The following is a 27,633-nucleotide window of genomic DNA, read 5'->3' as shown; positions in this document are numbered from 1 at the left end:
ATGTACTTATGGTTAGAAAACGTCAATTCTGGAGGATTTGAAGTGTGCTTAAGGGAATTCTTGCCCTTTGATGGAAAGCACCAAGATGCAGCTGTGGTAAGTGAAGAAAAATGCTCAAGTAAACTATAATATTGATGAAAAATAAATAAATAAATAACTTGACTTTGCCACACTTCGGCAGCCCGGACAACCAATTACCTAGATCGTTCGTAACACAATTAAGGTCAGTGTCCTGTCTCACGTGTCTCATGCAGTCATTTCTTGTTAAAGGAAGTGTCGTTCGATGCCTGACGCAACTGGTCTTGCAAATTAAACATTATTTTCTTGTCCACAGGACTGGTTCGCATTCACTGGAAATGGCAGTCAACTTAATTTCACAATAACTGGAGAAGAAATCTTTCCAAACAGTGGAAATCCATCGGCCAAAAACAACTATGGCTTCTGTCAGGTGAAAACTTTAGTTCCAACGAGAACATTTAGCAAGCCACAGGACATTTTCAGTGGTTGAGGTCACAGTAGAGAAAACTTAATATAGTAAACCTAAATTTACCAGGCCATGGTGATCGACAATGTATCCAAAATGGCAATTCCCAGATGAACGCGACATGCTTATCTCGCGACTTGAATGTGCGCATATTTTGGGATTTTTAAATTTCGCGACTTTGCAAGAATTTTATATTTCGAATCACTTCAATTTCGCGTTGTTGAGTGGGCGAATATTAGAAGCGGGGACCTTACAGACGATGGGCAAAAATAGAGGGAGAAGTGAGCGCGTTCACATCCATTTACTAACCTACATTCCTTTTTTACCTATTTACAGGAAGTACCTTTCAATACGACCTTTTACAAATCGCCAATTGTGATTCTTTCCGTAAACCATGAGTATAATCTTCAGGTCAAGGGAAGCCGTCTTCCAGAAAATAATATAATATCGTCCTGGGTTGAGGTAGGTTTGAATTTTTATTCTAATCTGAGAAAAAAGCCGGCATTTCACGCTACGCCACCACTAGTTTTTCCACAAAATGACGTCTGATGAACGACGATAGCAAAAATTGTATACTAATGATGTGTCAACTGGGCATGCAGTGCTTCTGATTGCGGCACGACCAATCAGGAGCAGTATCTTGATCTGGGAAGTGCAAAGTCATCATTATGGGATTTCTTCACTCGTTCCACAGACGTCTTTTCAACCAGCAGTAATTAATTGCGTCGCGAAATGGGGTTTTCCTCACTGGATAATATTCTTGTTCAATAAGGGAAGAGAAGTAATCCGTACATTCTAGTAAATTGATAAAAGGACCGTGAAAGAGCCATAAGAAACAGATAATTTGGATCTGATCCGTAAATTTCATGACTTGTATTGTCGTCGTAGAAATTAAGAAGAAATTATGGATTTTCTAGTAACTGATGAGTGCTATCACATTTTGCTGTAGGACGTTGGATTAGAATCTATGAAGATATGCGTTAAAGACCTCAGTGGATTAGGATCGAGTCATGATCCCTTGATTGTCAGCTACGCTGTTACTGGAGGTTGTTATTAATTTTCCTATTGTAATGATCACTATTTCTAGAATTATTATTATTATTGCATTTTTTGTATTTGCAGATTTTATCTCTTGTTTGCCCCCTGAGAAACCACGCAACATTGCTTTAATTTATTCCATCAGCCTTAAGCGCGTGCAAAGATGGCGGTATAGTTAATAAGGTCTTCTAACGATAAAAATAATAGGTTGAGTTGCCTGTATGCAAACATGTCATTACTATTTAGTTTTAATTCAAATATGAAAAATATATTAGAAATTTATGTTTTTTCCGAATGGATAACTACTCAACATTATGTTTTTTTTCTTGCTGCAGATCTTAATCCTTGCCTTAATGTGCATTGCCCTCGATTTGGAGTCTGCAGGACCTACAGTGCGCATGACGCTCAGTGTGAGTGCGATGACCAATGCCCCTCATATAAAGACCCAGTGTGCACTGCGAACGGAACAACTTACGACAACCGATGCTGGCATAAGTTAAGCTATTGCAAAGGACTCGAAAATAATCTGGTCTATCACCCAGGAAGCTGTGAAGGTAACGAAAAATGATTTCAACGATTTTTTTGGCTGTATATGCCACATAAAATAGTCTGGGAGTTAAGCTCTCGATCGCTTAGAATTATAGTTGTTGGCTCAAAATTGCATTCAATTTGGCTTCTAGCTATAGGATGTTTATAACTTTCCGTTACTTTTAAGCTCAATTCTAGCTCCTCACGCAGGCTAAGCAACAATAGACAGCTGTAACAAGTTACTTCGTCTCTCTACTTTGGCAAACAAACATATAGCAGCCCAGACTATAGCCGATGTTTGATCTGTGTAAGATCTTTTATTCTCTTTTGCCTTGCAATCTAGTTTTTATCGCTTAAAATTAGATTTACACAAATTTGCTCGGGGCAAATATGGTTCAAAAAAGTGCAAAAGAGGAGGAAATCAAAGACAAGGGTGGTAAATATCACATTTACATACCAGTTTACATGGAGTTGCATATTTGAGGGCAAATGCAGTATTTATTATCTTTGCCCATGATTTCAGCCTCTTTTGCACTTTTTTTTTGCACCCTATTAGCACTGAGTAAATTTGCTGAAAATCAAATATTTCGCGCAGTGGCGAGCGCTCCCACGCGTACATGTCATCAGGTACGCTTTTGATTTATAATTTTTTTGTTGGCCTCCTCCAGTACTGCATATGTTTATCTTTACACTGGCATATGTTTATCTTGGGCACTGAAACCAGCAACCAGCATGCAATAATAAGCAGCCACTATACATTTCGTTGTTGAAAGGTAGCCGACATTGCAAGTTATAGCCTAGTTTTAGTTCAATTTCCACGCTTTTTTTGTCACCACCCTTCACCTGACTTAGAGTTACACTACAACGCAAGCTGACTACGACCTTAGCGATAATGCTTAAAGAGTACAATGATGCTTCCTTTTAAAGTACTTAATTTATTATAAAACAGGTTTTCCAATTGTACGGGGCCGTATAGATCTGTTACAGGTTCCAAAATGGTCAGATTCAAACTGTCAGACAGTCACATTTCCTCCATACCGGTTTTATCCCGATAAACAAGTTCATGTTCAAATAACCGTCAATCACATGAAGCTGAATGACTCTGTGACAGTCCACGACGCTGTTACTTCATGGACAGAAAGTATCAACACAAAAAACTTCACCGTCTGTGTCATGCAAACCGGGAGGAAAGAAGAAGGTGCGAATCCATTTGCCACCATTGATTGGGTGGCTTATCAAGGTGCACCGCCCGAAGGATTGACGGGAACGGTTGAGTTGCAGAAATGGTGGTCTGGTACCAAATGCGCAGATGTGACTTTTCCTACGGTGAGAGATTAATTGATGCAAGTCCCCAAGGCAAATGTTAGACTTTCGTTCATCAGACAGCTTTAATCCACACCGTCTTTAAATTAAAAAATAACGGATCTTTACGACTAGGAAGAAAAGAGACGATTGCTACAATAAATAACAAGGCAAAGTTAGGTTATAAATAAGAAGGGGAACTTACTCAGTGATTAGTTGCGTGTAATTTTGCAGCAACATTCATCTTAATATGACTTCAGTTGTTGTTATTGTGTTTTTTTGGTTTTTTCTTCAGGGCAAGTTTGCTGAGGCGCCAATAGTCCTTGTGACGTCAGAGCACCTGAGGACTGGTAAAGAGTATGATGCTGCTCTCATTTGGATTGAAGACGTAACTAAGGACTCAGTTAAAGTCTGTCTTCGTGAAATGCAAAACTTTGACGGTAGACACCAAGATATCACTGTGGTACGTTCTAAGTGATTTTCTTAGAAACTGGAACGCAAATGTCTGCAAAATTTGTGAGGATTGTTGGTCTGTTAACCATAACAGCGCGGTTAAGATGAAATGGCGTTGATAGCTTTAAAGATCGTCCGGGCGAGTGATGGTTCAGTCGAAAGAAGGGAACTGCAGAAAGAAAAACATAAAAAGAAACAGAAATATAATAATAATGAAAAGAAGAAAAAGAAGAAAAAAAAACTGAATATCATCAGAGGGAGTGAATTTTAAATAGCACACAAATTGGTCTGCCTTTTCCCCATGTTTCCCTTCCTGACGTTTTTACGCGATTCCCCCCTATGTCGTAAAAAATTGTGGATTTGCATCCTTTCCTTGACTTTCTGCGCTCTTTGTTAATTCTAATCTCGTACCCAGATCTCCCACGGCCAGTGTAAAACAGAGTGAGACCTGGGTACGAGATTATGTTAGTTCACCAATTTATAGAGTTCAAAATGCTTAGGTTCACTAAAAGGGCCTTAAAAATGCAGTTGATTTTAAATAAATTTTCTGTGGGTATATTACGAAACTGTTACAAGTATGAGTGGCATCATTTTTGTTTTTTTCCTCTTTTCACAGAACTGGTTTGCCTTCTCCAAACTGCACAAGCCTCTTTTCACTGAACATGGTGTCATAAGTTTTCCAAATACGAACCCACCTTCGGATAAAATGAACAATGCTTATTGTGAGGTGAGAAAAGAATTCTTTGCAAAATTATAAGCATAAGCGTGCTATTCACAGGATTTTCCCTCACAAATATTTAGCTTACTTACATCACTGTTTATATCTTCAAAGCACTTATAGTCATTATACACTGTGCGTGGTAGAGATCAAATTAACCAGAAAAGCTAAGAAGCTGGTCCACAAAATAGTGTTTGAAAAACGTTAATCAAAATATTAAAAGGGCAGTTCGTTCTGTTAAAATAATTAATCGCAAATATTGTTTGTCCAATCGTGACTTCAAAAATAAACACAACCGAAGGTAACTACATTTAAAGGAAACAGTGTTAAACGTTGTATATTCTCTTCCATGGCAGTTCGTCACATTCACGAGAGCTTATAACTCGACTCCGACAGTCCTTGTCTCAGCCAATCACAGCACGACAGTATCTGGAAATTCAGCACCGATCCACAACGGAATTACAACTTGGATCGAGGTAAAAGTTTCCGTCATGGGGCGAATGTGTAGGGATGTGTCCTGGCAAAAAAAATTCAAACCGAAGCTCGACGAAAGATAAAACTGAACGGAGTCACGCTTGAGGCGATAATAGAAGTGGCTCAAAAAAGGACCAAGAAAATTTGAGATTGCTTATTGGCTAACTTCATGTTTTCGATCGCGAATATAATTATGTAGGTATTATTCATTAAAGTTAGAATAATATCTTTAAATACTCAGGCGCCGCGGTGGTCTCAAACTTTAGATCTGACAGTACGGGTTTAAACGTTACCGTATTTTTTTTCATGGAACAAGAAATCATTTGCTGTCTTCATCAAACTGTTTGGGCCTTATAGCTCCTGCGCCACCATCATACCCCTTATTAGGGTAAAAAGGATATTTTGGATAACATTTGAACCTTTTAATTCTTTAAGCTTTTATAACTTTTTTTATTTCTAAACCTTCCAATCTTTTAATTTTCTAGCGGTCTTTGCAAGCTTTCATCAAACCACGGTTTTCAGTTGGCGAATCTGTTTGCATTTCTATGTCACATAAAAAGGTGTAGGAGAAAGGTTTAATTTCAGAGACTATTCTAACATTCACTCCTCGTTAATCCAGTTGTTTATGGTTACAACTGCATAAAATGTACCAGCTACGTTAAGTGTTTATTTTTTCAGAACATGAATACCTCTGCATTCAGAGTCTGTGCCAAGGAATTATACGGGACCAGATATGACCCCTTGTCCGTCAGTTATGCTGTGCTCACAGGTCTGTAATAAGTACTGAACTCATTTATGAAGTAGTTTTTAGCAAACATCTTACCCGATTCATGAGGAATTATAAATACTTTGGAAGTGCTCTAAACTAACACAAGCATATGGTTTGCGAGTCATGCCGAGTGAGAGTCAAGAGAGTAACAAAATTCCAGTCGCTTTTTGTTCAAATTTTCTACTTTCGATTCCCCATTTACTGCTAGCAGCAGGGTACCATTTTGAAGTTCTTGTCTCAAAGAAATTAGGGACCTTAACATGTGAGGACGGCGACGGCAGGTAAAACGTCGCTTAAAAAGTGAATTCGGGGTTTTCAATCCTCATCGTGATTTTTCCATCTCGCTTACTTTGTCGAAAGTACGCTACTCCTCCTGAAGTTGAATTCCTAAGAGCCTTGACGTTAAGCCGAGAAAGAGAAGGAAAATTTCGTCGTTGTTTGTTTACGTCCTCTAAAAAACATGAAACTAGGCATTTTCACGTTGTAGTCGTGCAGCGACTGCTAAGAAATGTAGAAAAAAGCGTGATGGCACGTGCATAGTTGTTGTTTTACTATAATTAAACCTATTGCTTTTTGGCCGTTCTCATTGCCGTCGCCGTCGTCGGATCTTAAGGTCCCTAATAACTCATAATGACAGAAGACCTCAGTTGCCGAAATGAAAACCATCATGCATCGAACAACGTTAAAAGTTAGTTTTGCTTCAGAATTTTTACTCTAATTTGAAAAAGTGATCCCTCTTTCATCATTGTGACACCACTCCTACTCTCCTCAAGATAAAAATAATGATGATGGTCTATTCGTTGCCCCGAAAAAAACGTTAATTATTTTTAAGTATATTTTCTTATCACCCTTCTGACCCTTGAAACAATACTCCTACAACTGAAAGTGCCACAAAGGATAAATAATATCTATCAATATATCTATCTATCATATAATAATTTATATATCAGCAATCTAAATCATTTCATCTTTTTAATTACATTTTGTTAGATATTTGTGATCCTGGCTGGAACTATTTCAACGGCTTTTGCTATTTCACAAGTAAGAGTGTCAAAATTGGACCACAGCACTGGATAAATGCCGACGAGAAAACTCAGTTCTCGTTGATGTCCAAAACAATGAAGAAAATGTGTTTTTACAGCATCTTAACAATGGAGCAAAATCCTGGCTGGGATTGAATGATATTTTCACAGAGGGCTCCTTTACTTGGGCAGATCGTGGTACTGGGAACTTTACAGCTTGGGCCAAAAACCAACCCAACAATTTTCGAGATGAAGACTGTGTGCATACACTTGGTGTTGAATACAAATACGAATGGAATGACGTGAAATGCAGTGCCTGTCATCAGTATACTTGCAAGAAAGGTATAGTTTTTCCACAGGCAGACCACCCTCTGTTAGTGGGGGCCGTTGTTGATTGAAATCTGGGCAACGATCTTTTGTTATTTATAGAAGAAATACGGTACATATCAACAATACGGTGGCTATAATTTGTTCCAAAATGCAGAATTTAAAGCAAATTCTTCAATAAAAGTTTGAAGAAATGTTTACTGAGCGATATGTCATGTTTTTTTCGCTGTCCCGTGCTGTTTTAAGCGCTTTTTTGCGAGATGAATATTTGACTTCGGGGGCTAGTTCGCCGAGGTCAAATATTCATCTCGCAAAATAGCGCTTAAAACAGCACGGGAGGGGGAAAAAAACTTGACACATGGCTCAGTTAACATTTTCTTCAAACTTTTATCAAAAAAATTGCTTTGAATTCTAAATTTTGGAACAAATTATAGCCACGGTATTGTTCATATGTATTTCTTCTATAAATAACAAAAGATCGTTGCTCAGATTTCAATCAACAACGGCCCCCACTAACAGAGGGTGGTCTACCTGTGGTTTTTCATGTATGTTTACGTGTAAAGTTATGGTCATAAAAAGAGGTTATTATCTCTGAAAAATTACATGATTAAATGATATCTTGTCATTAAACAGAGACAAACAAAACAGTTGACAAAATAAAATTAAGTGATGCAATGAGTGAACTGCCGGTAATGTTTGCGATTTTGAATCTTACGTGTATTTTATAAACATGAATTGTACCTTCAAATAACAAGATGTGAAATGACCCAGTCATAATGTAAACGCTATACGAAATAAAAAAGTCGTCCCGGTATGAAACTCGCGCGGGTGCGAGTTTTCTCATGTAAACACCCCCTAAAGCACTATTTTAGCGTGGCAAACCGACAAATATCGTTTGGAAATGTCTGCATGATACAGAACTGCTTTATTTTTTTCGATAGTAAAACTATCAAACTGCATGCAGTACAACTCTGAACCAGTTGTACTAAATTCTATAGTCAAACTCGGTCGCAATCACGCAATGAAATACACACACACACGGAACACTTAGTTCAAAAACACAATGACTTGCTTTAATTGAAAGGAAGCTATTTGGTCCTTAACGAAGAAAAAAAACAAGGAGACAAGAAATAAAAGCTAACAGAATCATTACACTTGACGGTAAAAATAGCAAAAAGGTCGAATTATAACATTGATCTCCGAGAACTTCGCGTAGACAAAATCACCGGCCGCGGAAACCACAAAGCGGCTCTAAATGAAAAACCTACCGACTCTCCCCAGTGACTCTTCATTTACAGTTCAATTTTGCATTTCAGTTTTGAAGACAAGGGTAATTTTGCTGTTTAAGATAAAATCGATCCGCTGAATATCAAGCGACAATCCCGCTAAAATTTTTTATAATTATACATAATTATGCGAATGTTTAGACAGTCAACCGATCAAAATCACTACCCGGTTTTCTGGTATAGCATTAACGGCCGGTCGATTCAGATGTTGTTGAGAGAAGAAAACGACTCGAAGCAATCGGATGAATTTCAGGCTATTAGATTAAACGCCGCGGCGTTTGTTAAATTTTTCGTTATTCGAGTGCGGCGTTTATTTAAAGGGCAACTCTCGGGAAAATTGACCCTGTTTTTTAAGCTTTCTATGGTTTCCTTATGACCTGTAATATACCTCTCTGGTGAAATTTCCGATATATCTACGAACCTGATTTTTTTATGATTTTTCGAAAACTCGCTTTTTGCCGCCATTTTGAAAACACTCGGATCTCAGATCGATCACGTGATTATACGTCACAAGTGTGGAACACGAATTTTTTTGTGAAGATTATAGGAGAAAAACGCACCACATTTCTCTTGCGAATAAAAGAGAAATAGAGCCTCTACTGTTATATTAACGTTCGGGAAATGCATTTCAATGATGGTTCCAGTTTCTTACAATACCTGGGCATTAGATTCGGTGATTTAGATTTTTTTCTGTTTTTTTTTTCAGTAGTGTGATTTTGAGACATATCGACCCGAGGTCAATGTTTGTCAACAGCTGAGCTAATAATCTGCACCGTACAATTCAAAGAGCATTATTCCTAAAGAAGATTTAAAATTCTGAAGCAACCATTAATGTTACCTGATGAGTGTTGATGCCCTTCATTCCTCATAAATGACTTTTGACTTTGACTTTTGATGAAGAGAACCCCGTCACGGACCGCCCTAGACAACCCGACCTGATTCATGATACTGACCTTTTGTGTTTTGATTTTAGTGCGTTGTAATCTTGTCTGAAATCTGCTGTACCATCCATTTAGCCCTGCTCCTAATTCACTCCTCGCCGAAAGTCCCGATTTCATGATCAATAATATTTTGAATGATAGCCTAATGTAAGAATCTTATCAAGTTATTCGAGATGCGCTCTCGAGATTGAGGCGTCAATCTATTGCGAAACCTGTTTACTATAAAATTGCCGTGATAGCACGCGTGCCTCGCTTCTTTTGCAATACTTCTCTTTGGGACACAAGTAGGAAAAAAAATCAATTACCCATATTTAAATCCCTGTTGCGGTACTTATGGAAAACTCCTCCAAGGACAAAAAAACGGCCACGGGGCCGAAAAAGAAGAGAGAACCAGGCAAGCGCTGCGCGGTTATGTTTTGTAACAACACCAACAAAGACGGAGTAAGTCTCCACCAGTTTCCCACCGATGAACCCTTTCGGCGCCAGTGGATCGCTTTTGTCTTAGGAAAGAGGACCGACGACTGGACGCCGGGATCTGGTAATATTAGGGAACTTAAGAACCACGACGACGACTTTGTCGACGACGACCGGAAGTGAGATACCGTGCACTGCGCAAGTGCGGTTAACAAATTTCGTCGTCGTGGTGTCGTCGACGACGCCAAACACAGTAGACTCACGTCGTCCTGCAATCCACAAGCTTCGGCAGGTATAACTCCCTGTTTTTAAGCGATTTTTCAAGGGCTTTGTATTTTTTCACCTCGTAAATCCAGGTATCCTTCTTTTTTTCACCTAACAAGCGATGTTGATTGAAAATTTGACTGATGAATTGTGTTTACTTCGAAGACAACACTGAGCTGTGCAGGCCGAGCGAGCGAACCCGTAAGTGACAAATTTATTTGTACGTATTTAGGTCGGGCAAATCATATATCTTTAATATAGAGGAAATGAAGTTCATATGGAAAACAGCCATCGCATCAGAATGTCTCTTTTTCAAAATCTAAACTCTGACAGACGCTCGGACTCGGTCATGTCATTCAGGTTGAAAGTTGAATAACCTTCGTACGGAAAGCAGAGATTTTTCCATTCGAAAAGGTCAGACAACACGAAAAATTCTTCATCGTCAATGAAAGTAGACGTACGGCTTATAAAATAAGATCTTGCATCGTCTTAAAAGACGCCTTTGCGAAAAAACTTTGTTGAGAACGAACATCACAGTCTACATGTTTGTTTACATTCAGTGTCGTCGTCGTCGACCTACCGGTCGACTGCATCTTAAGTTTCCTTTTTCACGCCGAAACTGACGTTCTCGTACCAGTCCTTTCCCAGTCAACAGACGTCGTCGTCGTGAACTTCGTCGTGGTTCTTAAGTTCCCTATTTGCAGTTCCCATTTTACGCCAGACTGTTATGAAGGAATGGGTGCGAAACTCGCAGGGTTTGCTAAGAAGGCTTATCTGAAGAAGACGGCCATCCCCACCATTCAGGCCAATCCCACCCCTGAACAAATCCAGGAAGCGCGTTCTCTTCAGCTGTCTCTTAAGAGAAAACGTCCATCTGCGGCAACGCGAGGTGATTCAAAGCGGCAAGTTCAACAAAAGGGGGATATAACGCCAAAAAGTCGTCCAAAAAAGTCTAGTCGAGCCGTGTCTAAACTTACCGCTCATAGGGTGAGTATTAATTTTGTGTTTTTTGTTTAGATACCTTGGCATGAATAAAAAGTTTCTAAAATATCATTAAGATAAAAGATCATGATCAAAACGCAACAGTGTGTCTTCAAGATACAATAATACAATTTACTGAAATCAAGCAAAAGGTAATGGAGCATATGCACCAACAGAAAACTGAAAAAAAAAATTCTTTGTTTATGATAGCTAGTGGCAGATTATAGGAAGACACGAGAAAAAGAAAAGACCACTGATAAAGTACCGGGACCATCCACAAGTGACAACAGACAACCACCAAGTAACAATCAACCTGAAGTTCCCGAAACAACGGATCTGGCGCAGCCATTAACGAGTGCATCTGGTGACACTTCGTGTTTAGAGACTGGTGCAGGGCAAGAAGAAGGAAGTCAGGCTCGGGAGTTTCGAACGGCTAACAAGGGAACTCAGAAAGGACTCCGCCGCCCAACCTGTCGCAGCAAAGGTAGACTTTAATCTTAATTATATCTGAAAAATAAGTGTGTTTACAAAGGGTTTAGCTATCTTTTCAAACATTCTTTGCGATGCGACTATCTTTGGTGATTAAGGTTTTTAATCATAGGTACCCAGATTTCTCCAAAGTCCAACACAACGAAGGAAAATGGGTCACAGTGCAACACAGCAGAACTTCCTCCGTTAAAACTGCTCTCAACTTTACGTAAGGAGGCAGAAAATCAAACAGATTATACACTTACGCCGGAGCTACCCGCGTCGTTTGAAGACGAGTTGTTTGAAGACCTTGACGTTGACGATGAAGAGTACAATCCCTACTTAACATCCGACGAAGATGAAGACGAAGGTGGTAGTGAAGATGAAAAAGAATCTGGAAAGTCAAAACGGTAAAAAAAAAAGTTAAGATGAACTATTTACACAAGCCGTTGATGAGTATTCATAAGCTGCAGTAACGCCGGCTTGATTTAAACTCCGCACCACTCTATATCCCTCCTTTTTAACATATCCGCCCAAAGAAACAACTATAACCCCTATTTCTATACTCTCCGTTTAATATACTGAATGTTTCATTCTTGTTGTTGCTAATATCGTGCAGATCTATTGGAGAAACGCAAAAGTTGAAGCCACATGAGGAAAGGAAATTTATTGTCTTCGAAACAAATCTGTTGAGCTTGTTTGCTTGTTGCCCCATCTGTGCTGGCCACGCAGAAGCTAAAATTTTGAAAGAAATCGGGACTATGATTCAGGTCCACTATCACTGTACGGAAGAAAATTGTCAGTTCAGCAATGTGTGGTGCAGCCAGCCGTTTTCTAATGGAAAGATGCCAGTTGGGAACTTGTTGCTTTCTTCTTCAATTCTTTTAACGGGTAAGTGTCCCTATTGTCATCTTTTTTTTAAGTTGCGTTCTAGCCGTGGTCCGTTGAAGACCTAAAGACAGGAGATGCGGCTACTTAATGGTCTTGAACAAAATGAACAGAGTATGACAAATCTGTAACTAGTTCCTACAGTAGAAAGTTAAATAGGGTGAAGTTCGTTGTATTTTTTTTCTTTCGTCACAGGAAATTCTGCCGCTAAAACCTTACGGATGTTTAACATTATGAACGTGGCGTGCATATCAGAGAGCACATACTACCGTCACATCAAATCGTACGTAAATCCCACCATTATACAGCAGTGGAAAGTACATCAACAGCAGCTCTTTAATAGCCTTAGCAGTCAGGACAACGGACTGGTTCTGGCTGGCGATGGAAGGTGCGATTCCCCTGGTTACTCCGCGAAATTCGGTTCGTACACGTTACTCGAACAGCAAAAGAACAGGGTGTTGGACTTCCAACTAGTTCAGGTCAGTGATTCTAGTATCTAATTCCAATGTCTCCCACATTTTTTAAAAAATAACTATGTGATTTCCAGTGTTGAGGTAAAATAAAAATATATCGAAACGTTTGATCCTTATTAGAGCAACGAGGTGCGGAACAGTTCTTGGATGGAACATGGGGGTTTAAAACGGGCCATTCAAGTCGTTTCTAATGCCAGACTGCAAATAGCGGAGATCATCACCGACAGACACAAGCAGAATACCGCTTGGATTCGAACGAATTTGCCTGACTCTCGACACTATTTTGACATATGGCATGTGTCTAAAGGTAATGAGGGCTAAAAAGTCAACCCCAATAGTTTACTCGAGGTAACAATCGCATCCACACAAGGACTAAAATAGTTTGTAATACATTCTATCCAGTTAAGCTCCAGTTGTCGCGTATGGAATAATTCGTTTTCTGACATATATGACCCCCATTCTGAACAGGTTTATGCAAAAAGATTGACAAATTAGCGAAAAAAAAAGAGTGTGAAGATGTCGGTGAGTGGCGACAGTCTGTATCAAATCATATGTACTGGTGTGCTGCCACGACACCAGATGGTAATGGGCGTATGATGCAGGAAAAATGGAAAATATTACCCCTGCACATCCAGAACATTCACGTCAATCAGAGCAGCGAACTCTACAAAGAGTGTGGACATGGTGAACTAGAGGGAGAAGCAAGGGATAGACTTTGGCTTCAACCAGGTTTGTAGACAAAAAAAAAACATCCAGTAATTCCTCTATTGCCATCTCGAGTTATAGAATAGAAGGCTACATTTTCTGTCAGTATCAATGAAAACCTTTTAATTAGAATAAGGCCAGTGTCATTAACACTGCTTAAATGACAGATAAAGGTGTCCACTAATTCACTAATCAGGAAATTAAAATGAACCACCCTGAAAAAAACGACAAAACGTTATAACGTGACAAGAAAAAGGCACATATATACAAACATTTACAAACAGTCACCTTTATGTACGGGAATTTTGACTACAACTAGGTCCTCGATTTCACAGGTTCAACTGCTGCTGTCAAGCTCGAGGAGCTGGTAACAAAGCCCCAACTGCTGAAGGACATTTCTCAGCTGTCCCCTAAGTACCAGACTTCCGCCCTTGAAGCCAAACATAGCCTTGATCTACACTTTGTCCCAAAACATACCGCTTTCTCGTACTGGGGGATGTACACAAGGTTTGTGTCTCTAATGGATTAATAGTTACCATAATAAACTTTTGAGATTGGTCTATTGTTTTCCTTTAATTTCTTTTTCAGTATTATTTTCTTCTTCTAAGCTATGGACTCTTTCCTTTTACTTAAAGTTAGCCAAATGGTTCTTTCCCCTCCCCTCTAAAAATATGAACTTTTCAGACTGTGCCTTTCTGCTCTGCACTACAATGAAAATGCTGACAGGATGCAAGCTGTAACTGTAGATGGGAGACCACGCTATGCCATCAGGTTTCCTAAAGCCAAACACGGGGGATATTCAGTGAGAGAAGTTAAAACAAAAGCAACCTATGGTGGGTAAATAGTTATAACATAGCCTGTGTAAAGTCCCCCCCCCCTCCCTTGGTAAAAAATGGAGAAGGGGCCCCTTGTCAGCTTTTTACTGAGGGGAGGGAGGGCTGTACACAGGATACTTATAACAAAGATGTGTTCATTCCCCTAAAGAGGAATATTGTAAAAATTGAATTGCTGTTCTGTATTTTTTGAGATCATTAAATGATCATTAAATTTTGTTAAGGCAACCATTATCTGCAGCCACATTTGCTTATGGTAAAAATGATTTTAACATAGCACAGTAACCTGTGAATTTCATGGCACACAGACAGATATGACATCTAAATGAAAACATTTCAATAACTAAACTTGAGGTTCACTCCCACAGTATTACGTACCTTTTTATTTTAGGTTATTGCTCAAGTACCATAACCAAAGTCTTTGCCGGCTATGAAGACAATTCAAGGGCCTTAAAGACCTACATGTTGAACCTGCAAGTGAATACCCCACCACCACTTGCTGCATCCATAGAGAGACCCAACAGAGAGGAGGCAATAAATTCTTTCATTAGCAGATACAATCGTTCCAGCCTAGTCAACTAACGAAAGACTAGCATGCCCTTCAGTATGGAATGCTTGAAAAAACTATTTAAGGCTAAAAATTATGTCACTACTGTGACTAAAATGATCATGTGCTATATGGCATTCACTTGAACTGGACACCTGGAAGAAAACTATCCAAGAAAAAAGTTTTTTGAAAACAGAGGATTCTGAATTTTGTTTCAACAATGCAAGCGTTGAAACCTTTAAAACAGTTTGAACTCAACTTACCTCTCTGGAAAACAGCTCTCAAAATCATAAATGTCACTGGTCCATCGCAAAACAAAATTAATGATTAGATAATCTTCTTCCAAGTACCCTGGTTCAAGTAGTTGGACTGTAAACCGTGAACAACTTTGTGTATCGTTGTTGTCTAATTATTTATTAATATGGAAGATAGAAACAAGTCAATTGAGAATACTGTTTTTTAAAATGAGGATTAACCATCCAATCACAAGCCTTGAGCAAATAGAAAGAATAATTATGTATTTCCCACACACCACTGGGCTTTAAAAAACCATGTAGTCTTAAAGTGAACTTTCTAGTTCCACCAGTCTTTGTTGACACTTCCATGCTACATATTTAAGAGTAAGGGGCATTTTGTTTGCTGGTAGCAACCATTTTCATGGCAACCAAGTATCCCTACACCAATCTTCCATTGGTGAGTGAGAATATTACATTATAATATTCTATATACAGTAGGGTTATTTGAAATATATTTTATATTTATTCATCTGCATAGTGAAATCCTGTATACTCCATCTCATCATCCAGCCTTTCAGGCTCCTGGAAATGAGCCCGTATGCAGTTAACTGCACATGATGGTAAGGGAACTCTTATGTCCTTTCCAAGGGAGCCCCAGCACCACCTTACCAATTGCCTGTACGCAATGTGCCTGCTTTTTTTATGATCTGATCCCTCATATGCCGAGGCACCATACTGCTGCTTGTATTGCAGCCATGCAGCTTGTAACACCCAGTAATTCAGGCAAACTGCCTGGAATCCTGGGTGTTCCACGATGCACTTTGGAGGCTCCTCCATATTTTCAACGTCAACTGCCTCCAAATTTTTACGCTTTACAACATCCACCTCTTGGCAGCAGATGTTTTCCTCCTTCCGCACATTTTCTGGCAGTAGCCACACAAGCACCTTGCAAACAATCAAAAGCAGTTATGTTTTTTCATGATCAAAAGTGAATGTCTGGCTAATGAAAGGCAAAAAGACAAGTGTTGAATATTGACATTTTCATTCTGCACCCGAAACTTATCAAACTGCCTTATTCACACTTTAATGTTTATGGCCTTATTAAAGTATCTCATGTCCATAACCACAAAATAATCAAGAACCAAGTTCCTGTGGCTATATCAAATCAAATGCAACTTTAACGTGAATAAAGTTGCACAACCATTATTATGCTCAAGACAAAAACATGAGTGAATATAAATATGTCTCAGCCTCGAATATTATATACCGAGAAGAAGAAACCTTTATGCAAGCAGTTAATATTCACATGGGCGCATAAAGACCAACTTTTCACAATAACATCAGGATACACAAAAGCTTGAATAATGACTTGTTAGCCACATTCCTTGACAGAACGAGACACATTAAAGATTAGTGAACGACTTGTGAGGACAAAACTATACAGCGCCTTTAAAATGTTATGTACACTGTATAACAACTATACATTCAAAATTATAAACACTCCGATTTCCAAAAAGAAAGGTGCGTGTTTAATTAGTCATTTTCCTTTTACAATTTAGATAATCCATAACATTGATGAAATCGAGCGATATTTGGATCGCATTGTACATAACAAATGTTATATACTATCTGGGCACTCACCATTCTTCACTATCGAGATCGCAACGACGCGTGGCAGGCTCGATGTTTTCAGTCGACTCACGAACTTCGTCAGGGCAGCACTAAAACATGGAATCCGGAATCCGGAAACGGAAACGGAATCACGGAAACGGAAACGGAAACGGAAACGGAAACGGAAACGGAAACGGAAACGGAAACAGAAACGGAATACGGAATCAAATATCAATGATAGAAAATTAAAGAATTTCACATTACACAATTAGTACAATCCAAAGAGAATTTGTCTTAGTTTTCTTGGCAGTTTCCTTAAATACCGTAAAATTCCGAAAATAAGCCCCTCCATGTATAAGCCCCTCCAAAAATAAGCCCCCCAAAAAGGGCCTTTGAAAAATATAAGCCCCGGGGCTTATTTTCAGAAATTTACGGTATATTCTTGTTATTGTGTCTTGATAAGGTTTGCCGTAGTGTGGGTTACTGCACTGCAAGGCCGATCAAAGTAATTTTACGAGTAATTTTTATTCACAAGTTCATGGGTTGAATAATACAGTGAAATATTACTTTTGTGGCTAATTGTCAAGAATAGTAGTAGTTAGCCTCAGACCACACCACGTGATTGTCCCCAAACTGAATACGCCAAACATGACCGACCGGTGACGTGACCACAGTTCCGGTGTCTTAGCAATAAGTTCAACTTTTTCGCCAAGCTGAATACTGATGGAATACTGGTGTACCGGTAATTGAGTTTACGTGGACGTCCGTATTTTTGTTGAAGAGGCTTATTAAACATGGCGCATTATTTTGATGTAATCGGTTGCGGAATCAAGCTAATGCATGCACAATTCTCTCTTCTCTTTGGACTCCACAATGCCATGGTTCTCTTGAGTAAGTTGTCTTGATAAATAAAACTGAACACTGTTGAAGACAACCCAGAAAAGACACTAAGAAAAACTTGACGGCGACGCCTTTCAGTTATATAAACGACGCCTCTGACGATTCAAACGAAGTCTGTCTCCATATAACTTACCTTTTTCTTAAGGCACTAGTTTTTGTCAGTAACGTTTTTCTCCTCGCTTTGCTGTCCCATGAGAATTTTTATTCATTGCCGATAGTGGTATCAAGCGTCTTTTCACCGGAATCGACTCCTCTAGTGATACAGCAGTCTCCTCTCCTCTACTCAGCTAATTTATTCATTTGTGTCTTTTTTTTTATCTGTTTATTTATTTTATTGTCATTGCTAATATATTTTTTTTCAAATCGATCGCTTGGAACCTTCTTTCACAGATTCCGTATCCGTTTCCGTTTCCGTTTCCGTGATTCCGTTTCCGTTTCCGTGATTCCGTTTCCGTTTCCGGATTCCGGATTCCGTTCTTTAGTGCTGCCGACTTCGTCAGCCTCGTGAGATCTTCCAGGCGGCTCAAAACGCCAGGGTTGAATCCCTGTGAAGGGCTGCCCTCTACTTTCGGGTGCTTCGCATTCTAAAAGTTCTTCTATATCTGAATAATCGGACGAAGAGGTAGAGCTATCGCTCAAAGAACTAGAGTCGGCCATATCAGAGATCATTTGTTGTTCCACACGTGTGACGTAACGTCACGTGATCAACGAAATCGAAGCGTTAATGGCGGAAGATCGAGTGAGCGGCAAATTGGACACTTTCAATTGCGATTTCTGACCCAAATAGATCGCTTAAGATATATTTCTTGGTGGTATCACAATAAGCGAAACATTTGCAAGGTTTTCCCGAAAAATGATGTCCTACGCGAGAGTTGCCCTTTAATATCCATTTATTTCTTGCAAACAATAGTATGGTAACTGAGCATTTAAACTTTAAAAACAGAAACATGTTTTAGTGCTTGTATGACTAAAGTCATTATCTATATCTTTCTCAATTTCACAATTTGCATGTTAATATACTACTGGAATACATAAAGTAAATGAAGTTAATTATATTCCTTTGAGCTTCGAATGTACTGATCTTAAAGCATTGTTAAAATCAAAGAAGATAATGTTGTCAGGCTTGCTCAAACATGATTATTACTGCATGTATTTACTTTTTGAGTCTATTATTGGAATAAACGCCGCATCATGGCGTGGCGTTTATTCGAGGGCGGCGTTCAATCGAATAAATATTAAAGAATTGATAGCTGCTCTAATTGCAGTAACTAAACATGGTATCTTTCGTACATTACAGATCTCAATGAGTGCAGGAGGGACAAGTATTATTGCCATCGTTTTGCCACCTGTTCGAATAATCGTGGTTCTTTCAATTGCACTTGTGACCTTCAACAAGGTTTTGTCGGGGATGGTTTTGAGTGCCTAAAATATGCAAGTAAGTGATCTTATGCAAAGAATTAATTTTACAATGCCGAAGTTTAAAGATCACGAGAAGGGCAATTTTATATCATTTTCAACCACCGAGACTGAAAAGGGCTTGAAAACAAGGACAGAAAATTTTTGGTAAAATTTTTAACTATCAATCTGTAACAAGAGAAATCAGTTTTAAGTTTGCAGGCCTTCTGTTACAAGCTGATTTTATATGACAAATGAAGGGGTGTTCGAGCAACTCGCTCGCTTGGCGTAGAAGTACCAGGTATCTGGGCCCAGTTGTTCGAAGGCCGATTAGCGCTTAACCCAGGGATAAATTTAACCCGGGTTTCTATTTCTTTTGTCTAAAAGCATTTCCTCGGATAATTTTCTCTGTTATTTTTAAGAGCATCCAATCATCAACTTGTTGACAAAAAGAACAAAACTGAAATTACTCTCTAAGCTTTTATTTCTGAATTAAAATTTCGCACTAACCATGAGTTATCTTAACTCAGCTTTGAACAACTCGGCCCTGATCTACATTAGCCTACATTTCGGGATTCTTTATTCTTCGCAGCAGCTCATATGTTTTCTTCTACAGCATCACTTTCCGACTGCTGCTGAAGGCATAACTACAACATAACCGCACTCCACTCTAACTGCGCCAAATATTGCGAAAAAGGCTTAAATAACTTAACGTTCGGGCTTGCTGACAATGAGAGTAACGAACGCACTTTCCTAATGAGTTTAGGGATTTCCTGTAGATCACCAAAGTGGAAAAAACAAACCTATAAGGTATGATAATGACATGAGCAAGAAACCAATGAAAGCTTGACAGCTGATACCACCGGGCTCTACCGTAAACCAAAACAGGAACTCTGATGTAGGAAACACTCACGGTCAGCGATAATCCCTAAACGTGCCCAATTCAGGGGCTGACACTCAAGTTTTAATAAATGACAATTATGTTGAAAAACATAACATAGAATTGAAAACCTGTCGATGCAAAATACGGATGAACTTTGATCTACAAACCTAATCATAACGAGAATCTATAAGGTACGGGTGTAACGTCAAGTGCAAACATGAAATAGACTAAAATAACCTACAAAATACGGCTTCACAACAGAAAATGGGACATAGCTGCAGTACAGCTGTACCTCTTACTTTTCCCTTTTGTCGAGCATTTTTCCGCTACCTTAAGTAAACAAGTGTAGGGACCTGAGGAGACCATACATCGCGCGTCTCAGTCAAATCTTGAAAAGTGGAATAGTAAGTGACAAGAAATAATTACTCTCGACATATCATAAAGAACGTAAATGCAACCTCACCTGAGAAACAGGTTCTGAAAGGTTAAAGCAAAGCCTGCATGAAGTTTCCAAAACTCCCGGCCGTTATGCGACGCTTTCCTCATGCCAACCAAAAATAAATAAACAAACTATCAAACAAGATCTGAACAGCAACAGAATTTTGATACCTTTGTCGTTATTTGTAATCTCTTGATAAGCATTGTTTATACTATTGTGGGGTGGCAAGGAGACAGTACAAGTCTGGTTTGAAAGGACACAATGATTTCAGCTATTTTAGCTGTGTTTAGGAACAACCTGTTAACTTAGAAAAGATGCATGAAAAACGAGTAAGGGTAATCTGAGTGAGCAATCACAGACTCTTGTAAAGTGCTTCACATTTTGGTGCAAGTTTGCAAAAAAAATGATCAGTCATTCGCTCCAGCTTTCGAGTTCTAGTATGTCCTGCTATGGTAAATTTATACGCCAAAGTTAATGATAGTTATGGTAATAAAAAAAATGTTAGGAATAACTAAATCCTCAATTTGTCTTTTATGCTGTTCTTTGGCATCTTATTCAGCTACATGCCCTGTTGGAATAGTTAAACAATTTTGGACCAACTCCCCTCCTTCTGTCGGTGTTTTTTCCTTTAGTGTTTTTTCAAAACACTAAATGATCTGCAGTCTTATATTTTCAGTAAATTTCACAAATCGAAAAAATCCAGCTAAACCCTGAAACTATCATATTTCGCGTGCCTGATCCTGCACGGGTTTTTCGATTTGTGAAATTTACTGAAAATATAGGACTGCCGGTCATGTAGAGTAGTGTTTTGAAAACCTTGACCGGGAGTCGACCTGAAAAAAGTTCTACGTCCTATATTTTCATTAAATTTCACAAATCGAAAAACTACCAGGATCAGGATCTCGACATATGATAGTTTCAGGGTTTAGCTGGATTTTTAGCTGGGGAGGGTGACTTTGGGAAAATGATGTATCGGTCCCCAGAAAGGTCACCCCAGGACTCCCAGGATGGATTTTTTTGTACAGTGCCCAGGCCTCATTTTCTTGGCCGCGCGTTGATCTGGCCCGGCTACTTCGGCGAGCATGTTCTCGGTCTTTTTCCATTATATCCTTCGAATTTGTCAAAGTCTGTGGGATTCGTTTCTATATCTGTTGCTATCCTATTTCTACGATCCTAAATCGAATTTCGTGGAAAAAGTTGTGTTGAAAAGGAGCATGGCGGCGAAAATGGCATCTTGTGTCTCCTTCCTTGTACATTATTATTGTATATTGAGTGAATTTGAACAAATTATCACGAAACTTCGTTGGAGCATTAAGGACAACAACAACTAACAACAGAGTAAGTTTTATTGATCTTTATTTAGTATTTCCTAGAAATTTTAGGATCGTATTTTTACCCCATACAAACACAGTAATTTTACTGGAACCGTACTGTGGTACTATCACAGAGCCTGGGTTACCTGTGCACCCAGCAGAGCAGGAAATCATCACATTCACGGACAATAGTCCAGTTTCGAATTAATAAATTACCGCTGAATAAAAACATTAATGACACATTCATACAGGGTTAGCCTCGACGTAAAGTGAAATATTCAGAAATTCTGGCTAGTAAGTGTTTGAAATTTGAATATACACAATAGACAGAGTAATAAACAGGTCTTTTTCTCGTTGGAATTTGTGAACATATTACTTCAGACGGAGGCTAAGGCTGTAAAAAATGCGTTACTTCTTTAATTCAGCGGTCATAGCGAACTCGAAAATGGACTGTTACAAAGAGCAAAGGAAATGGCCTGTAAATGTCACACAAACAACAGCAACGATAAGACTGATTCGCTCAGTTAAAGTTTGGAATCCTCCACAGCTTAATCTACGGATTTGGATTTAAGAACTAATAAAAATTTGCAACGCCTTGCAACACGAAAAATTCACGAACAAATAAGGCGAGTAATATTGGCGTCATTTTCGATAACACCGTAACGATGTCTTTTCATATTCACAACATAGTGAAAGTGGCATTCTACCGCCTTAGAAATATAGCTAAGATTCGTAAGTATATCAATGTCACAACGGCTGAAGTTCTTGTGCACGCATTCATAAATTCGAAGCTGGATTTCTGCAACTCGCTTTTACATGGTCTTCCCAAGTATGAAATTAACAAACTGTAAAGTGTCCAAAACGCTGCAGCGCGCGTGATTACCTGCTTACGTAAGTTTGATCACATAAGTGATACTCTAAAGGAGTTGCACTGGCTACCAGTGGAGCAAAGATTAATCTTTAAGATTAATCTTATTTGTTTTAAGATACTCATCAATTTTGCTCCTGATTATTTGGTTCACCTAATCCCTGTTTTTTTTTTTTTTTTTTTTTTTTTTTTTTTTAAGGGCTTTTTCAGTCATTGCCCCTATACTCTGGAATTATTACTCACCTGAAATTTGCAAGAATTCAAAGACCACTCCACTCAGAATGCATGAAAATCACAACTGTTTAACATCACGTTCGGCAGATCTTTCTCTGCGTTGCAGAGACGCACGCCATCTTTCTTTGTTTCAGATGTTCCTCTGATGGTCCTTTACAAATAACGCGTGGTCTCATTGGATAAATGAAAGGAAACGAAATAATGGTGGCGCAAAAGCGTTGCAAATACTGATGTTTTTTTTGAAGGTCCAAGATGGAATTATCAGTGACGTCATCATATATCCAGAAATGGATATCTCCCGGACTGATAAGAAAATGTTAATAAAAATGTTAAATTTCATTGTTTTTCTGTGGATAAAGCCTCAAAAAATGAGGCACCAACTTAAAGTACAAAACATTGGACACCTGTATACAATTTTAAAGGGACTCATTTTCAAAGTGATCAAAATATCTCGAAACAAAATTACTGAAACAATAAGACATTCCTTGCAAAAAAAACTAATACAAATTCACCAGGACTAACAAATTCGAATTTTAAACTTCAGTTGGACATGACAGGCTAAGGTAGCTTAATTCCAACTTGTTCCGACTGTAAGAAAATAAGACAGTCTATTTTCTGCAACTGACTCAACATTGCTTTACTTTCAAGTGCTACTTTTCTTCGTCAACTGCAACCTCGCAAGGCAATTCATTGCATATAGCCCCTACATACATTCAGAATCTAGTTTCTTTGAAAAAGCAAAGCAGATATCACTTCAGATCGTCTGGTTGGATGTTTTGCTAACGTCGCCAACAATAAGAACAAAGGTTCAGCAATAGGCGATGGGTCCTTCCAGGTGGCTGCGCCAAAGTTATCGAATGCTTTATAAGACCCACCCTTTAAGATCTGCTTATTGTGAACTGAATTTTGAAAAACGTTATCGCCGAATGGACCTTTTGCGCCCAACAGTTTAATTTTCTCCGCCAAAAACTATCTCCAGAGTAGCTATTATAAAAACTACGAGCGCAGCCATTCCTTTTTTTCTCTTCTCCTTCTTTCCTTCTCCTCGCTATTTCTTTTTCTCCTTTCCTTTTCCTTCGTTTCTGTAATTTTGGAGCTTCTTGGGGTTAAGAAACCTGCCTTTTGACATCTTTTCACTCAAATGACTGCAAATTTCGTTAGGTTGGTTTTCAAAAGATAGGTTACATATATTTCTGTCATATTTTGTTATTATCATATCATTATTTGTTTTCGTATTGTAAATAGATTTTTAATGTTTTTATTACCTGTTAGTGTAAGGCGCATTTAATCATTGTTATGGATACTTGCGCAATCTAAGTGGATAAATTATTAATTAATATTGAATTGACGTTTTTAACACATTTAGGAATTCAAAATAGTATTCATTGAAGTAGACTCAGGTTAACTTGGTACTGTTGTAGTTCTGAAAAATGTGTATTAACGATTGTTATTAACGATTTTGAGAACAACGCAAGAAAATAAAATTCTAAAGTGTCCTTTTCTCTTGAAGCCGTCATGTTTTTTTTTTTAGGCCTCGCGGATAAAAGCAACTTCCGGTCTTAGGCTGTTTCCTAAATCCGGCTAAATTAAATGGCTCTATACATCACTATTGATTATTTTTTTGTTTATATCTCGTAGGAGGATTGACAGGCTCTGCTATTGTGGGAAATGATGTTAGCTACTTAACATATTTGAGCACTTTGCTCAAACCAGTCTCGAGCAAATCTTCACGATGGAAGCGCTGTTGGCGTGCGTCCGTGGACGGCTGGGCTGCAAGTACTTTTCACAGCCGATGCGACCATAAAGGACCAACTGTCACAATAATAAGAGTCGGGGGGAAGTACATATTTGGAGGGTATACCAGCGTCTCTTGGGGTAAGTGGAAAGATTTTCTAAACCTGAGCGTGATAGCATGTAAAATTGTGTAAGGAAGAATTTGTGATGGATATTTTTTTTTATTACTTCTTTTTTTGCAATCACTTTCGTTACGGCTTACCATCAGACATTTGTGAATTATTAGGAGCTTAAGCAACCACGACGGGGAAGCCAGCGAAAATATCACTTAGGGCCTGTTTACGTGGAGGTGGGAGACCCTAGGTAGGTGAGGTAACCCGCCTACAATGCAGGTGGGATAAAAAAATGACCATCATTTACATGCAATCTTACAACCCCACTATCCCGGGGTGCACTTTCTCAAGAATATTGAATGGTCGCTAAGCATGTAAATAAGAAAAGTGCTGGCAAACCACGTGTTTTAGCGATTAATGCGCTTCTACACTCACTTGCTGCACTTACTGCAACCTTCAGTGCTGTGGCTTTCTATTGTTACCTTTATGATGCAAAGCCACCGCCAAAGTGAATTTTGCCTGAATTTGATGTACCACGAATCCGACCGCCAGCTTGAAGGGTCACTTCACCTACCATGTAAACGTGATCAAATTAAAATGAGAGATGATATGGACAGGCGGGTTACCCCAAATAAGTGGGCCATTACCATACCAACCTGCACCCCCCTCCCCCCCCCCCCCCCCAGGCCCTTAAATATTGCATTCACGCTCGTTTCAAAATTTATTCCTAAATCGCCCTTATTGCATCTCGTTCAATTTGCCAAATGCTGGCGAAGTTCTTTTTTCGGGGTTAAATTCCAAAGGTCCCTGTGAAAGTTAAGAAAAAGAAATAAAAATCGTTGTCTTACGTTCAGGTACTCCATAGAACGTGAAATTAGGACGTTTCACGTCGAAGTCGTGCAACGTCATGGTAAATAATTTACGTTCCGACTAGTTGCGGTAGCTGTCATCGTTGACGGCCTTGACGGACAACGATCAATTAAAATTAAAATAAATAAGGAAGGGAACGGAATTTTTTTTAAGCTCAGTTTTTTTTAAAATCCCCGGCATTTCTCTTATTATCCTTTTTTTTTTCCATCACAACGTAAGGCACAAGTTTTTTTTTTCTCTTGTTGCATCAAATTTGGAATATAGAGCAGGAGAAAGACAGAGAAAGAGAGAAAGTAGGCGGCAGGCCACCGAAGCTCAACGAGAAAAAGGGCGACAGAGGTCTAGAGCGAGAAATAAAAAACAGAGGAGACATTTTTTTTTGAAAGAACAACATGAAAATTTTGTAGCGGCGGTGACAAAATGGGAAATGCTAGTGGCCACCAATACAAGGTGAAAATGAGCGGGCAGTGAAAAGCAAAATTGAACAAGAACACGTACGACATTTCCTCCATAAAACGTGTAACTAAAGAAGTTTCTGCAAGTTTCACGTTGTAGTCGTGCAAGACAACGGCAAAGAATGTACAAAAAAAGCGTGCTGTACGTGCAAAGTTTCTATTTTTGCTAATTAGACCGACTGTTATTTTTCACCGTTCTCCGGCGTTGCCTTCCCGCTTAGCACTAAACGATTTTATATTTTGTTTGAACAAACTATAAATATTATCGAATGCTTCGCTTTTAGCCCTGGCTAAATCTATATACTATTTATATTTACCACTAAAACTCTAGAAGGAAATAACAACGGACAATTTTAACAAAGGGAAAGGGACAGGTTTTCTTGGTCCTGAAACCTGGGTTTAACCTCCATTCAGGGGACACCTTAGCACTCAAAACGTGACTGACCACAAAGAAGGTTGATATCTTTAAGTGTACACTAATGCTTATGATGGCAGCTTTCACAAACTGAACTATCTCACTTACATCGATATACTGCAATATTTTTTTTCGTCTTAGCTTTTTAAATAAGAAGCAGTTTCTTCCTTCCAAAAGTATATACTTAAGTAAGAATAAAATTAGTAGTAAAATCACACTTTTCATCGATCTTTGCTAAGGAACTTAAACTACTATTATTAGTTATCAGTATATTTTCTTGTCTGTAAGAATTCGAATTTTTGAACGAAGTCTGTGCATTGGTCATCTTTTTCATTTCTTATTTTCCCAACAGGTTACAGCTGCCAGTACTATCGTTATGATTCCCAGGCATTCCTTTTCTCGCTGGTGAACAATCCAGGATGGGCACCTGTGAAACTACCTCAGACAGGGACATATAGTTATTACAGCTATTCAATATACGCCTGCTCGTCTTATGGACCTACTTTCGGTGGAGGCCATGACATTGAAATTGCCAACTACGCGTCATCCAGTAGCAGTTCCTATACTAACCTTGGCTGGACTTACAGCGCACCAAGCTCCTTTCCCAGGACATTTCTGGCAGGCACTTATCAGTTTACTCCAGACGAAGTAGAAATATTTTACGAAACAACCTAAAAACTGAAGCATCGTATTTAGGTTCAAACGTGACAGTCACTTAATATAACACTGATTAAGCCAGGATAATATTTTTTTATAAACCAGGCAGTGAAAAAAGAAGTACATTTTAATTTGTCAATTCAATATTGAGACCTGTATGTTACAGTATAAAACTTGTACCACCTTATTAAACTGATCATGATCTTTAATATAACCAAATGTTCTTTATTTATCTCTTTTCAAACATTTCTCTTCGTCTGATTTGCAAACTATACACCTGTTACGTTTTTTGTATTGAGCTGTCTAGTTAAATTTGGCATTTTAAGCCTACATTATTTTGCATATTTCGTTTTATGTTTTACCTGGTTTTCTTCATCACGAAAGACAATTAAATTGATATTTGATAACCACTGGTGCGAGCGCTAGGTGAATATGATGATATCCCCGTACTGTGGTGCTACGGCTGAAACTGATGTAACTCGAAGAATTTTCAAGAAAGGCTTATGAGCATGGGATTAGTTATCTGGGCAAAGATGAAATCATTTTGGCCAATCCTAATTAAAGAATTATAGTTCAATATAGACCTGCATTAACA

General features: G+C 38.7%; 1 protein-coding gene and 2 pseudogenes across 1 annotated transcript; 2 read left to right on the top strand and 1 right to left on the bottom strand.

The window, feature by feature from the left end:
* Positions 1-27,216, top strand: LOC140939561 (uncharacterized; annotated as a pseudogene).
* Positions 11,614-15,152, top strand: LOC140939545 (uncharacterized). The gene is made up of 8 exons (XM_073388852.1): positions 11,614-11,879; positions 12,089-12,360; positions 12,553-12,836; positions 12,951-13,137; positions 13,299-13,559; positions 13,871-14,042; positions 14,220-14,368; positions 14,760-15,152. The coding sequence occupies exons 2-8, from the start codon at positions 12,231-12,233 to the stop codon at positions 14,948-14,950; spliced, it is 1,374 nt and encodes a 457-aa protein (XP_073244953.1). The 5' UTR covers positions 11,614-11,879; positions 12,089-12,230; the 3' UTR covers positions 14,951-15,152.
* On the bottom strand, positions 15,400-18,328 carry LOC140934571 (P2X purinoceptor 7-like; annotated as a pseudogene).
* Positions 27,217-27,633: the final 417 nt, after the last annotated feature.

This window comes from Porites lutea, chromosome 1, assembly GCF_958299795.1.
Source record: "Porites lutea chromosome 1, jaPorLute2.1, whole genome shotgun sequence".
Classification (NCBI taxonomy): domain Eukaryota; kingdom Metazoa; phylum Cnidaria; class Anthozoa; order Scleractinia; family Poritidae; genus Porites; species Porites lutea.
This window is presented reverse-complemented; position numbering and strand designations above follow the sequence as displayed.

What these genes read in the sequence shown, in the direction of transcription:
- LOC140939545 (XM_073388852.1), top strand. Translation starts at nt 12,231, where the DNA reads ATGATTCAGGTCCACTATCACTGTACGGAAGAAAATTGTCAGTTCAGC. An exon ending in TGGACTTCCAACTAGTTCAG is followed by an intron (nt 12,837 to 12,950) that starts GTCAGTGATTCT and finishes GATCCTTATTAG; the next exon opens with AGCAACGAGGTGCGGAACAG. An exon ending in CATATGGCATGTGTCTAAAG is followed by an intron (nt 13,138 to 13,298) that starts GTAATGAGGGCT and finishes CATTCTGAACAG; the next exon opens with GTTTATGCAAAAAGATTGAC.